The sequence below is a fragment of the Notothenia rossii genome (genome assembly GCF_949606895.1).
Source record: "Notothenia rossii genome assembly, chromosome: 2".
NCBI lineage: Eukaryota > Metazoa > Chordata > Actinopteri > Perciformes > Nototheniidae > Notothenia > Notothenia rossii.
Genome location: NC_136904.1, coordinates 43,941,488 through 43,956,666, shown reverse-complemented (window position 1 = coordinate 43,956,666; position 15,179 = coordinate 43,941,488). Strand labels below are relative to the sequence as shown.

Sequence of the window (15,179 nt, the reverse complement as noted above, 5' to 3'; positions counted from 1 at the left end):
TTACAAATTCACATCGGACTGAAGATTGTCCCCATTTATTTGTGACGTTGCAAACTCTGGGGTACAAGGCACAAGTGTTGTGAAGCTCATAAAGCGAGGCACATAGAAATAATCAGCGGATGGAGTGTAGATGTGGAAATAGGTGCATTCGATCAGCTGACTGTTTTTACAATAAAAGTAGTTTCTTAGAGAATGTCCTGTACTGGTCTTAAAATCTCATAGCATCAGCTTTTAATTTTCCTCTTGGATGTTCGTCTTGACCCTCAGAGAAGGAGAAAATGTCGTGTCTTTCAGGCATGTCCTTTCCTAACGAAAAATACAGGAAACATAAAACATATTATTGCAGAACAAGTGCGTTATTTATGAAAGCGGTGTGTTTGTGTGTTTAGGGGCTGTAGATATAATTATTTTGTAATTGTAATGTTTTTTTTTTATTTCAACAATGAGCTACAAAGACAATCAGATTATGAATGAACAGTATGAAGTTCAACATTGAAATATATGTTATTATCAAAATAATATTTAACTGTTATGAAAACGTAGTGCAACTGTAGAAGCTTGCTCTGTTGTCTCACTGAAAGAATAACTTTTACCAGGTTTTTCACAGAAAATATTGAGAGATAAATAGTAGCAGTTCTCACTATGTGTTAAATATCTTTGCCTTCAATACATTAAATTAGAAAGCGGACAAAATCACATTGCTTGTTAACATCTAAATGTAACTTTGCATGGAAAAAACCCTCAACTTCACTGATGTGTAGGTGATCTAGTATTGTTTAATGCAGGGGTTTTCAAAGTGTGGGTAGGTGAGCCTCCCCTCAGAGAACATAAGAAAAGCCGCGCCCCCCCTCCCAATTATTATTGCTGTTATTATTATTATTATTATTATTGTTGTTGTTGCTATAATGCAGGGGTATTCAATTGCATTTCAAAGAGGTCCAGTAAGAGAAAATGTAATTAAATGCTCTGTTTTCGCTGTCTACCTTCCGCCATTTGAAATTACTCCGACTGTTTCTCTCCTCTTCTCTCGTCTCTGTGTGTGTGTGTTTGAAATCGTGCTATCGTGCTGACTGCACCGATTTGATTGGCTGAGTAGCATCACCTCCTTAAAACATTAAACAATAACTTTTTTTAAACCTTTTTATTTTCATGTTTTAAACATATTGTATAAAACTCCCCCACTACTTGGACTATTCCTTGCACCCCTCTAGAATAAGCCCGAATGGTCTCAACCATATTGCATCAGTAACGTGCACTTGTTATTATAACAAGATCGCAAGGACACTGGTAGCGATCGGAAAATTGAGTGTTGTTCAGTTTGTGTGTTGTGGAACATGCGTGTCCGTGCATGAAAATATGCCACACACCCAATTACAATTGCATGTTCAATTCACTACCCTGGAAGTTAATACAGTTGTTAAAGTTGGAACAGCCTGTGGACAGCCGTTCTTCCTTGCATGTCAGTCGCCAAGACCTTCTTACAGAGGACAGGCACATCTAGCTGCAGAACGACCCGTATATTTCCACACGCCGTGTTCTCAAGACATATTTTTTTTTAACATTTTCAACATGGTGGATAAATCCTTATATGCTCCCGGTAACACACTGAACGTCAACTTTGCCTCCTTATTACACTCACCCTTACATTAGTGGGAACAATGAGTCTGCGTCTTTGATGCACACAGGAATAAACGCAGATCATACTCTGGCTGCAGCCTTTACCGGTACTTGCTTTTGATCAAAGTCAATGCGGAAAACCTGCACTCACACAGGTAGGTGGAGGTGAAGGGAATGAGCACTTTTACAGCCTTTTTGGCAAGATGGGGGAACTCGGTCTCCACAGACAGCCACAAGTGGGCAAGTGTCACTTTACTCGTCTTTTTCTCGTTCTTTTTTGTCTCACGCTGCCCCTCCCCTGAAGCTCTCTGGCGCCCCCCAGGGGAGGCGCGTCCTCACACTTTGAAGACCGCTGGTTTAATGGAATGTATATCAGTGTATTAAAGTCAATACTTCATTTATTTAAACCAATATCTTTCTTGATTCTTTGTACAGTATGAAAAAAAGAGTCTTTGTACCTGAGCTGAAGTTCACTGCTGTGAGGAGTCCAGTTCTGTCTCTCACTCTCTGGTCCAGCCTGTCTGCATCACCTGGACACCTTAAACAAACAGATATATATGTAAAGTACCATGTGTACAAAAGATATAACTGATTCCCTTCTGTTGAACATGTTGGATTGTGTATTGTCCGAGTCAGGGTCTTTTTTATTATACTGTAACTTTGGAAGTTGTGTTACCAATGCTTACTGTTTATTTGATACCAATTTGGTAATACAATTCATAAAAACAACAAGGTTTGGGTTTGTTCTTCAGATGTTAACGTGTAAGCTCAATAATGAACTCCAGCTCAACCAACCATATTGTCTGTATCTAAGTAATCATCTTGAAATATGACATTAATAATTGTAATATACACACATCTTATTGTGAGGTTGATTTCACATACACTACTTCGACATTAGCTTGTCTACATACTTGAGCATAGCCAATTTAAATTAACCTTAGCGATGCATACATTTCCTTTCCTACCTACATAATAATCATCTCTCTAAGTTACAAGGATGACCTTATTTTTATCAACCTCAAACAGAAGCCGTTTGTTCAACAGTATTATCCCACTTAACGCTTAACACTTGTCTATTTCGTTTTAACCTTTATAAATATAGTCTATGATTTTAACTTGGAGGCTACTATTAGCATTGTTAGCACCGATGTAGCTACCACTCGCTTACACGCTAACCCAAGCCTTAACATTAATTACGTAGCTGATTACATTACATTACATTGCATTTAGCTGATGCTTTTATCCAAAGCGACTTAATAAGTGCGTTCGACCAATAAAGTACAAACTTGAAGAAAACCGAATCATATAAGTACATCAGGTTTCATAGAGCTAAAACATTTCAAGTGCTACTCAACTGGCTTTAGATAAGCCAGTCCTTTATTAGTATATAAGTGCTTTGTTAATAGTTCTATCGCTCAAAGTGGAGTCGAAAGAGATGAGTTTTCAGTCTGCGCCGGAAGATGTGTAAGCTTTCTGCTGTCCTGATGTCAATGGTGAGCTCATTCCACCATTTTGGAGCAAGGATAGCATTAGCAAACCCACGTGTTTTTGCTGATGGGAACTTGGGTCCCCCTCGCAGTACGGTTGCAGTGAGCTGTTTGGCTGATGCAGAGCGGAGTGCACGTGCTGGGGTGTACGGTTTAACCATGTCCTGGATGTAGGAAGGGCCAGATCCATTCACAGCATGGTACGCAAGTACCATTGTCTTGAAGTGGATTCTAGCAGTTACCGGAAGCCAGTGAAGGGAGCGGAGGAGTGGCGTGGTGTGGGAGAATTTAGGAAGGTTGAAGACCAGACGAGCCGCTGCATTCTGGATGAGCTGCAGAGGTCGGATGGCACATGCAGGTAGACCAGCCAGGAGGGAGTTGCAGTAGTCTAGGCGAGAGATGACGAAAGCCTGGACCAGAACCTGCGTCGCTTTCTGGGTCAGCTGGGGACGTATTCTCCTGATGTTGTAAAGGTTGTAGCAGCTATATTTGCAGTGAAGGACAGTTTGTTATCTAGGGTCACATCCAGATTCCTTGCAGATTAAAATCATTAACACATAAATAAGTACTCTAATTTCACTTACCGCAAAACTGCATTCATGCACCGTCTGTTTCAACCGCAGAGTGAGTCACAATAGTCCGATATATAAGCATGAAGAACAAACAAACACGGCCGGGGGCAAGTTGTGTTCCCTGGATGAGCTGAACAGGCAGAGTGCCTGTAGCTTCACGGAGCAGCTAGCAGAGAGACAAGAAGCTAACAGCAGCAGTTACTTCAAAGAGCCGTCACTCAATGTGACCACGGCCTAATTTATGCAAAAACTTTAAGACCTAATATAAATAAAAGGGTCGTGTTAGAAAACAATTCACTCACAGATCCATAATCATGAAGGTGGAATCTAACTATATTCATAATAATATGTATTGCATCCATGGGTAGAAACATGTTTTTTTCTGCTGTAAAGTTGGGCATTTTAACATGGGGGTTAGTATGATATAAAATACCTATTGTTTTTGACAGTTTAGTCTGTACATAATTTATAAAGTATGGTGCTCCAATTGAGTTTTTCGTCAACAAGCATTCCTAAAAATGTACATGCACCATCTTTTTCTATCTCTGTATTGCAAATCCGTATAATGCAGTAATTTCTACTCTCAGACTTTGTATTGAATAACATGTAATTTGTTTTGGCCACATTAAGGGTTAATTTATTAACTGCAAACCAGTTACATAGTATTTTTTATTCTGCATTCACAATTTTAACAAGATCGCCAAGAATTCAAAGTTCAGGTTCAGCCTCAATATATTTGGGGAGAATTACAATGAGCCGTCTTTATTTGTATACAGCCAAGCCCCCTCCTTTGTTCGCAGTGGCGTTTTTATATGTACAAAAGTGGTGGGGCACAAAAAACGTAGATGTCTATATATAAGCTTCTGCAGTGAGGTTCATGGCTGGTGAGGCACTGGCACTGACTCTTCAGGTTTACAAATATTATATTTTGACCTAAATCAAAATATAATATTATTTTCAAAAGCTTTTTTTTTCTGATGCTTCGATTAATTTTAAACAGACAGTTCGACAAAAGGATACCCAAAAAATGTAATCTTATCATTCAAATATTGAATTGTTCTCTCTTAGTAAGATCCCATTTTCAATAAAATTGCGGTCTTACCTTGACTTGAAGATTAAGTCCATTTGCCTATCCTTCTGGACAAAAATCTCTATTACTTTTTTGTAAAAGTCCTCCTTATCTTCTTGTAGTTTAAAAAGTCTATCATAAATCTCGACAAAACACAAACGACAACGATCACTCATTGGCTGACAGCCAATGAGTGACGTCTGAGGAAGATGAAAAATGTAAATTAAACATTGTTGAGAAAATGCTGCATCTCTTGCATTTATGGACATAGAGGAGCCTTATTGTTTACCTTTTTTAAATCATTTTTTGTAATTTTCAATTGCTTGGTTTTTGTGAAATTAGCCTGTTTTCCTATTAAAGTATAACAGATTGATGCATATCCACAGATCATCTTAAAGGCTTCGCAATCCCCCCCCATTGTAGTTTTAAAAAACTGTCAAAACTAGGGCCCCCAAACAGCAACTTGCATAGGGCCCCCAAAAAGCTAGAAACGGCCCTGCATACTATACAAAGAAGCTGTATGAGAAACCAATGTGAGTTTGGAAAATGGCACAATGTAAATCTATTCTAGTAGACCTCAACAATGGAATTATGATCAGTAGAAATGGCCATGTCATGGGACATTTAAATCCATGATTCAGTTATTTTTCCGAAAAATGAAATCCTCGCTGATACCTTTGATTAAAAGCACCCAACCCATGCTCGTTTTGCAAAAGATGTATGTTCTATAAGAAGTCAAGTCGTGTCCAACAATATGTCAGTTAGTCAGTACGTAATAGTCCACAAAACTAAAACGAGCTGAAATTCGTTTTAATTTGAAGGCCTCTATGGCATACATCCGGTATGATTTCTCTGTGATTTAACCGTTTGTTTGATTTGTTGAAGTGCTGCTTCCGCGCAGATCACATGACAGTCTGCACGCGGAAGCGGTAGCAGCATGGAGCCCACAGCGAGCAAAGAGCCGGGTCCCGTCAGAGAGCGCCGTGCCTGCCTTACAGAGGCCTACACGTGTTTGCGGAGGGGATCATGTCCCAGCCAAAGGGCTCACGATGTGGCCTCTGCGATATTTGTCGGGGTGTGTGGAGGGGTCTCCAGCGGGGACAGAGAGATTTGTCCTCCAGAGAACCACAGTGACCCCACCGTGGAGCTGAGTTGCATCAGTATGTCTCTGCTGGAGAAGATCTGCTCCGCGCTGATGTCTGGGAGCCTGCCACCAGCAGCCACCTTATATTACGCCAAGGTCTTGACGGGGTTACAAGACATGGATCTCATGTTACAACTTGTAAGTGGGCTTCCTAAAACACACATACATTTTAAAGATCGAAGCCAATGAACATGGGCGGCGACAGGATTTGTTCACTGCAGTAGCTTAGTAGTTGCTAATATGACAGCATGGCGTTGCTAGTAAATGTTCTGTGCTCATGTGATAACTGATATAACTGCTAACTTGAATACACTACAATATTATCATATTCAACACAACAGAAATAGCCAAATGTCCCGTAGCCTCTCTTAACACCCTCGGACTCTGCGTTGTGTTTCGTATGTGTGATGGGGTTTTATACAGAGGGGAAGAAAACGGGACCCAGCAGATTGGGATTGTGGGGGAGACGCTGAGCGGTGATTTATTTGTTCCATGTAAACATTAGACATTAGCAGCATGCTGCTAACCAATAAAAACCACAAAATTAACAGACAAAATACAAACATTTCACTCCCAAACTGGTAAATAAACATTTAAACTAACCCAGTTGTCACAGAAATTGAATGTTTGGACGTTTTTTACGTCATAATATGTAAAATGATTTGCCACAATTAAATACTGCTCACCTAGCATGAGTGAATGTAAACATTAGAACCAAGATGGCGGCGCGAGCAGAACAGCGGGGGAACAGTGTCCCACAATGGCCAAAAAACAACAATTTGCTGCGCAACGGCAACACCTAGTGGCCTGTCAAGGCTGCTACCATACATACACAATGGCGATCGTTAACTATTTCAACTGGCATGCTGTGGCATTTAACCTCCCCACCACACACCGCAAACACAGACACACACACACCCACAGACAGTTATTGCACTTTTTACTCCTACATTTATTTAACACTCCTATTTACTTGTTCACTATAAAAATGGATTATATAATTACATGGTATGATTACTATTTTCTATTACTAATATGTCATGTATTTTAAGTAATTGAAAGTGGTTCTACATTGATAAACTACAACATTAATGAACCCTAAAATATATTGGTAATGAAAAACGAACATTATACATTCTTAAATAATGTAATACTGGATGGCTGTTATGCATGAAATACATTTTACTTAATTTAGCTATAATATTAATAATAATAATCCAGATAATAATTCTCTGCTTTCTACTTGAATTTATGTAAGGGATTGATTGCTGCCCACATGTTTTCCACAGTGATATCCTAAAAGACTTCTATTCTACAGATCCTTCATTTCCAATCCAATGACCAGATCATCTCACACCTAGCTGCAAAGAGCGTGTCAACATGTGTCTTCTATCAGCTCCACACATCTGTAAGTTCTCAGGGTTGTAGTACACATTTGCCTTAATTTGCCCTTTATGCAATCTTGCCCCTTTCACACCAACACGGTTCCCGTTCTAGCTCCGAGCTTTTCTTGTTCGGAACCGTTTTTTCTTTTCAGCCACCGTTTTGTTCACACCGCCCAGAGCCCGACTGGTTCACCTGTACATTTAATGAAACTTTGTAAAAGCATATAGAATATGAAACTCTAATACAATGGAAAAACTGTTTGGTTACGCTGGCAGTTAATAGGAGTTCACTGTCCCCGCAATCCCGAGTCTTTACAAATATACTTTATTTGGAAAATGATTAGAAAGAATTTGCTCTGTACATGTCAGAACATTTAAATCAGCTTATTTGGTGGTGATTGTCATAGACAAATAATTTAAGTAAACAACAAATTGTCACTAAAAACATGCAAAGAGTTGGCTTACAAATGTAGTCATTGCATTGGAGGTAAAAATGTCACGAGAAGTTATAGGTATAACTGTTAATAAAACCTGGAAATTAGCTGGTCAGCACTTTATTTGACCAATACTAGTTTCATAAAGTATCTAATATACTGTGCTTTATTCCCACATTATATGTTTATTATATATATATTTTTTTTTTAGAGCACAGTCTGTCCTGTCTGGCAGCAGAAGTGTGTTCAGGCTTTTTACAGCTCGACCCCCAGCCCTGCTCTGGACAACTGTCTGTGGTCAATAACTGATGTCTTCAAAAGACTTCTTCAAGGAGGTCATCAAGGTAAGCAAGTGAGCTAGAATAGAAAGCATTTGTTGTCATTGTACACAATATACAACAAGCTTTGTCCATTCACACATTTATCTTAAGCCCCAGTGACAGCTGAACTAGGCTGATGTGTGAACGGCAGACTGCAGTGTTTCACACAAAATGTCATGAGGTTAAGGAAAGGTGTGAAGGAGAATACATCAGGACTTTAGAGAATCTGACTACACTGGGCTTATTACTGATGAGACGACTGATTGATGTTTACTGCCGTTGAAATCAACAATTTCCATACTTGGACTTCTAAAAGGGCATCTTGTTACTTTGCCTCGAGTTTTCTTATCGTGTTGTTTCATTTGGGCTTTATAAAAGGAGACAGCAGTGAAACAGATGTTACTTTATTTGCAAGGTTTGAATTAAAGTGCACCTATCATGCTATTTTTAGGCAATAGCATAGGTCTCAGATATATAAAAATATATAAAAAACATGTCTATGAAGTGTTTTGCTCATAATACCAAACAGATCACCCATTCTAGCCATGCCTCATATCCCTCTATTTCACTTCCTGTTTCTAAAGTGCTGATTTGGGGTTAAAGCTTTTTTTTTTTTAAAAAGAAGAAATTGATTAAATGAAAAAGGAGGTGGCTGAGCTCATGTGGGACCCGGCAGCTACTGTCTAAACTAAACACTGCCGTGATGAAACGCCATATCATGGATTATCAAGGATTATTTCTGAAACAGTATGGAGCTCGAAGACTTTCTCTCTTGCCGGTTATACCACAAGGTGAGTTCCTTTTTATTTCCTGCTTCTTCACACACATGCTCTCCAGTACAGGTTAGCTCTGAGTGTTAGCGATGCTAATGTAAACATGCACCGACCATATTACGTCCAAAACAGTCGGGCATTGTTTCTGATAGAAACGTTTCTGATAGGGCCGTGGGTCCACATTTCAGATATTACGTCATATCGGACGCAAATCTGGATCAGCTCCGTTGTAGCCCCGTTTTTAGAGATTTGGTTACGGAGGAAAAGAGAGGGTTTTATTTTCTGACGCTGCGTGAGTTCCCTGGCACACCGGGGAAACATATTTATGTATAAAAGACATCAAAAAGTGCAGTTTGCATGATAGGTCCCCTTTAATAAAAAAATTAAAGTGAAAGGAAATGATTTATTTTTGCATTGACTGACTTGTATCCCAATTGGTATGATTTTATAGAACTCAATGCCATATATCCAGTACTTTTTAGGCCCACACATCTACTACTGTGCATATCACTGTTCAGATCATATAACCAATAATAAGCGTAACGTTCATAATTTGCCTTTTGGTTGATATATTATTGAAAGTGAAACACATAAAACTTTTAGAAATGTTATGGCATTTATTTGAAAAATGCTTAATAAGCACCATTACTTACATGATCTGCATTTGTCGGACACGATTGTTTAAAAGGATGGTCCAGTATTTCTTAAAGGTTACCTATGATGCAAAATCCACTTCTTCATGTCTCTTCTACATCAACATGTGTCCCTTCTTCTCCATGTCCCTTCTACATCAACATGTGTCCCCTCTTCTTCATGTCTCTTCTACATCAACATGTGTCCCCTCTTCTTCATGTCTCTTCTACATCATGTGTCCCCTCTTCTCCATGTTTCTTCTTCATCAACATGTGTCCCCTCTTCTTCATGTCTCTTCTACATCAACATGTGTCCCCTCTTCATGTCTCTTCTACATCAACATGTGTCCCCTCTTCTTCATGTCTCTTCTACATCAACATGTGTCCCCTCTTCTTCATGTCTCTTCTACATCAACATGTGTCCCCTCTTCTTCATGTCTCTTCTACATCAACATGTGACCCCTCTTCTTCATGTCCCTTCTACATCAACATGTGTCCCCTCTGTGTAAAGAGATTCTGAACGTTTCAGGAACAAAGATTCTCTCTCTTTTTTTCCTGATCCATTTATTAAAAACCTTTCTGAAAAGGAGCCGATCAGATTTTGGCCACGATGTTTTGGCTTGTGTAACCATTAGCCAATCAGCAACCAAGGTACCCCCCCGCACACACCTTATCACCTGAATCTCCTCCTAGAGCACCATTGTGTTCTTTTCAACCATCTCAGAGGGGCGTGGGGAGGGGCTCCTTATTTTCAGCTTAAGTAACAGACAGAGAATCAGCATTTTGGAAACAGGGCTGAAACAGAGGGGATTATGGGATGCTGCAATGATCTGTTTGGTGTTTCAGACAAACACTTCAGAGACATGTTTTGTATATATCTGAGACCTATAATATAATGATGAAAAAGAGTATAATAGAAGACCTTTTTTAAGTTATCAGATAATAAAGGAAATGTTAGGGGGGGGGAAGACATGTCAAAAGAACCTGTGTTGCTTGTCATTTCCCACTTTCTTAATAATATATAATAAATACAGTCTTTAAACCAATCATAATGATATAAAGGCTTATATTCATTATTTTCGGTCAACACATAACATAGACATATTCTGACAGGGATCCCTTAATTCCTTTTTGTTAAAGTAGGTTGTGAGTGAGTATGTTTTCAATAAAGACGGCATCACTAAATACCTTCAAACATGTTTACTATGTTGGTGAACATAGCCACCAGCATCAGAGAACAGCAGAATGTTTGGTGTGTTCTGTATCCTCCGACACTCATGCACATGATGATCATGGCAGCATAACTGATCCATTATTAAAATAATCATCCAATATTGATTCTTTGCTAGCTAAGACCAACATTTGGTCAGAGTAGAGCAGCCCAGGATGCTGGCAGTGTGATTGTTGTTGTGTTGCTGTGTCCAATCTGTATTTTTGATTGCATGCATTTTCTTCCACCAGAGAACATTGCAAAACTTCTGGCTGCTTTTGATTCCAGCCTGATGGCTATTTGTTCAAAGTTTCTTCCTGAAGTGAGAAGTGAGGTACTGCTGCGTTTGGATGATGTCAGCCGCAGCAGACGCTGGGGAACAACACTGTGCCTCCTGCTGGAGCTGCTGGAGCTGCTCACTGCATCAAGTGTGATCTGTGCAGTTGATGTCTGTCTGCAGAGTCAGAGAATAACTTATACTCACTCCTCAGCCCTCCTGACAATAATCGGCGGCTCTTCGCATTATTTTGTCAAAAAGCGCGCACTGCTGCTACTGAAGAGAGCTGTGCTTCAGAAGTCCGGAGAGGACTGGGCTCTAGGGGAAGGGCTGTACATTGGGCCGAAAAACAAGCACCTCCTCGCTGATATGAGCACACTGTCCAAGAGTATGTTAACAGCAGTGGCTACTAATTGGTTGCAAAGGGTTCAAGTGGAGTCAAGCTCTTTCTTTGGGGGGACCAGACATGTCAGAGGAAAGGAAGGCAAAGCAGACTGTGTGATGCTGAGAGCGCTTGGCCTGCTGCTTCTCAAGTCCTTGGAGCTTTATATCCAAACACCTAGCGGAGCAGGTGAGGATCCATGGAATCTTTTTGGCAGCAGGCTGAAAATCAAAACTGTGAGCTGTAAGATGTTCAACTGTGCTGCTGCCTATCTCAGCCAGGACTCTTGAAAAAAAAAAGTTTAATCTCAATCAACCTTCCTGGTTGAATACAAAAAAAAATCACAATACTTGTCGAGTGGTTATGCTGATACTTCCTGTGTCCTCTCACAGCAGGAGTGAATAGTGCCTTCAAGGTGCGTGGGTATCTGCAGAGTGTGTGGGGCTTCCTGACGCAGGGCAGTTTGCTGAGGACAGAGGTCACACACTGCTGCTGCTGGCTCAGCCTGCTGTTTGGAGAACAGGACGACGACATGATGGAGGCAGCTAAAGCTTTGTTTTCCATTTTCCTCCATCACAGGTACTACAATTATGCAGATGTAGTGTGTTTTATTTTTACCAACATTAAATGAAAATGTCAGTAGGGGAGTGTGATAAAAACACACAATAACACTTTGACACATAACATTTTGGATCACAACCGAGCAAAGGGGATTTTTTTTCTAAATTCAGCTGAAAATAAAAACCTGCCTCTTCAAATTCTTGGAAAATTAAAGTATATGGAACAGATATTCAAAAAAAAGTAAGGTAGCTTTGACAATAAGCCAACTGAATTGTTGTTTCTCCTGCAGACTGTGTTCTGGACTGGATGACTGTTCTATGTTGAAGGCAGCCTGTGTCTTTGGATGCAACCCTCACTGCCACTTCCTGCTGCTGCTTCAGAGCATCTCCTTCGATCACAGCATACTCCTCGACTTTCTCATCTCCACTGAAACCTGTTTTTTGGAGTACCTTGTGCGGTACCTTAAATACCTTAGAGCTGACTGGCAGGGCTTCACTGCAGCATGTGGAAAAACCAGCTTGTTAGATCGCCACCTTTCTCTGCAGCAGTCACCTACTGCCTTATGTGGGGGTGATGTGTTAAAGGTGACTAACAGAGATCAAGATCCATATCGATCCAATGCCTGTTTTCAGCACACAGGTGCTATTTCATCAGCAGGAATGATCAGTATGGCCACTGGGTTTCACCTTGTAGAGTATGATAGTTCTGACGAGTCTGATACAGAGGAGATGGAGGTATCTCAGGGTGCACCAGTGGCGTCTGTAAGTGAGAAAAGCAGATTCAGTGCTTTGGACATGAAACTACAAAGATTATCGGACTTAACAGGAATACTGATTGAACCTAACACCACACCACACAGAAGAGCAGAAGGGCCTCAAGTGCCGGTGTTCCAGAGTGAGCAAACATTGTGTCCAAACATGGCACCTGTGTCAGGACATGTGACTTGTGACACATTAGCCAGGGTGGTCCTTTGCATGTCACAACTCAGAGAGGTGGTGAAGAGGCTGCACACAAAGAAGCTCTTCCCATACAACCCTTCTTCACTCTTAAGGCTCCTAGAACAATTATAAAACTTTTTTATTTTGTGTTTTAAGATTTTATAATAGGTTCTGAGTTTTCTGAGCTAGCTTGTTATCTAAATGGTCCAGTGTGTTTCAACCGGTGCATGCTAGGACTGGCAAGAAGTTTTACTTATGTATTTCTGGAGGTATTGATAAAAATGTTTTACCCTGTTTTAGGTTTTACACACAGGCCCGAAATACACACATACAAACCAGGAACGTATGGTTTTTTGATTATCAGATTGATAACTTTGATAATTTCTTCTTTGTGAAATGTTTCCAGGAGAAATACTCTTTTAGCAGTGCTGGCACAACAATCAATACAAGGATGCAAGTGGATGACATGCAGAAACGGATCAAATAAATAATAAATGGACTGTTCATTCAAACCCATTAATCCAATTTTATTTATATAGTACAATGTTATAATTTAGCTTTAGGGGGCTTTACAATCTTTATTATACAATATCATTGTCCTCGGACCCTTGCAGAGGATGAGAGAAAAACAAAAAAACACATATGCACTGTGTGCACACTTATTAGGCAAGTTGTATTTTTGAGGATTTTAATTATTGAAGAACTACAGTGCTCTCTGTCAATCAATGTTTATAAACCTCAAGTCTCAATATTTCATTTCATGTACTGTTGCACTGTTTTCACAATAACTTTGACCTGCACACATACATGTACATATATTTAACATTGGGACTCAAATATGTATGTTCATTTAATTAATTTCTTGTTTTAACAGCTACTTACCTTTATATAATTGTATCTTTCATTTGATTAATCTTGTGTGAATCTGTACTGTCATGATTTTCGCTTCAACTCTGTGCACAATTAATATGCAACTAAAGGAAAAAAGAATATTGCCCGTCTCACTGTACAAATAAACTTTTCTGACATAAAAAAAAGATCATATACCAATATAGCCACCCATCTTTTCAATAAAAGTCACAAGCCTTCCATTCATAGGCCGTTTCTCATTTCTGGGATTTCCCCTCCTCAACTCCTACCCTCTTAGTCCCGCCCACAGGAGATGCGAGCGGAGGAGCCAAGGAGAGAGAAGGGGAAGCAGCAGGCGGTTAGAGAACTGAGAACTCCTCTCCTCTGAGCGGTCATATTAAAGAGACGTCCATTAATGATGACAGGAGGCACAGAGCAGCCCTCTGTCTGATGGACAGATGTGTTCATGATGACTTATATATTTACTTTGAATTCATTCACAGTGCGGTATAATGAGACAATAACAGGCTACAGATGCGGGGACACACACACACTTATATAAATATATACCATTTCATAATCAAACAAGTATGAGAGCACTCTCATAATAACGTAACACTATCAGAGACTAGACATATCCCCCCCCCCCCGGTCGCTACAATGAGGAAAATAAATTACGGGCCAAAAGTTGTATTTACAAGTACTAAAAGTAAGCATAGGACACCAAACCAACTGAGAGCTGTCTGTCCGCTGCATCTACGCACACACTGTACCACACACCTACAGATCCTAAAGCAATCAGGCTACAGCCGTTGTGTATTTTATTATGTGAAGCAAACTGTCACGATCTGTCTGTGTTGTGTTTTGTCTTTTTCTGTCTTTGGTTTCCTGTTTTATTTTGAAAAGTGTTCACCTTCTGTCTTGCCTGTTGCTTTCTGTCTGTTTTCCCTCCCTGATTACCCGATTGTGTTCACCTGGTGCCCCTGTGTTTTCTCCTCCCTCCTCACCTGTCTCTTGTTTGTTTGATTAGTCCTGTGTGCATTTAGGTTCTGTGTTTTCTGTTAGTCTTTGTGAGTTCCTTGTTGGAGTTTGACCTCGTTCACGGGGAAGAGTTCTGTTTAGTTTAATTTAGCCTTGGAATAAAGGTGTTTTTTCTGAGAAATTTGGGTCCTGCCAGATCCTTTTGAGCAGGATTTATTGGATTTTTCCTTTTCTTTGGCTGGCTGCTCGGATAAGTGGAGGGGAGCGTCCGGAGTTCAGCAGCGTGAGGCTGCTCTGGCTGAGGTGCACCAGATGGCAATGGAGAGACCAGGTTTAGTTAAATTCTTACCTGGTTGGATTTTGGACTTCCTCTCAGTGTGTGATTCCAGGCTAGCAGCCCGAGCCCCAAGAGCCATGGTTCCGGCCCCAGTTCTGGCCCACACAGCCATGGTTTCAGCCCCATTTCTGGCCCCTGCAGCCATGGTTCCAGCCCCCGTTCTGGCCCCAGCAGCTATGGTTCCGGCCCCAGTTCTGGCCCCAGCAGC

At 40.4% G+C, this 15,179-nt stretch overlaps 2 protein-coding genes across 3 annotated transcripts; one reads left to right on the top strand and one right to left on the bottom strand.

The window, feature by feature from the left end:
- Positions 1-91: 91 nt before the first annotated feature.
- On the bottom strand, positions 92-5,406 carry LOC307029023 (uncharacterized protein). Its single transcript, XM_079664577.1, has 4 exons — positions 3,692-5,406; positions 3,163-3,590; positions 2,076-2,155; positions 92-306 (listed from the first exon to the last, which is right to left on the bottom strand). Exons 1-3 carry the CDS (start codon positions 3,706-3,708, stop codon positions 2,118-2,120), a joined length of 483 nt encoding a protein of 160 aa, XP_079520703.1. The 5' UTR covers positions 3,709-5,406; the 3' UTR covers positions 92-306; positions 2,076-2,117.
- Positions 5,407-5,551: 145 nt separating this feature from the next.
- Positions 5,552-13,899, top strand: lins1 (lines homolog 1). Of its 2 annotated transcripts, XM_079664572.1 has the most exons (6): positions 5,552-6,030; positions 7,211-7,300; positions 7,923-8,055; positions 10,898-11,494; positions 11,698-11,884; positions 12,156-13,899. In XM_079664572.1, exons 1-6 carry the CDS (start codon positions 5,686-5,688, stop codon positions 12,934-12,936), a joined length of 2,133 nt encoding a protein of 710 aa, XP_079520698.1. In that variant the 5' UTR covers positions 5,552-5,685; the 3' UTR covers positions 12,937-13,899. The 2 variants fall into 2 exon arrangements, with proteins under 2 accessions (XP_079520698.1, XP_079520699.1); XM_079664573.1 differs by lacking the exon at positions 10,898-11,494.
- The last annotated feature ends 1,280 nt before the right edge of the window (positions 13,900-15,179 follow it).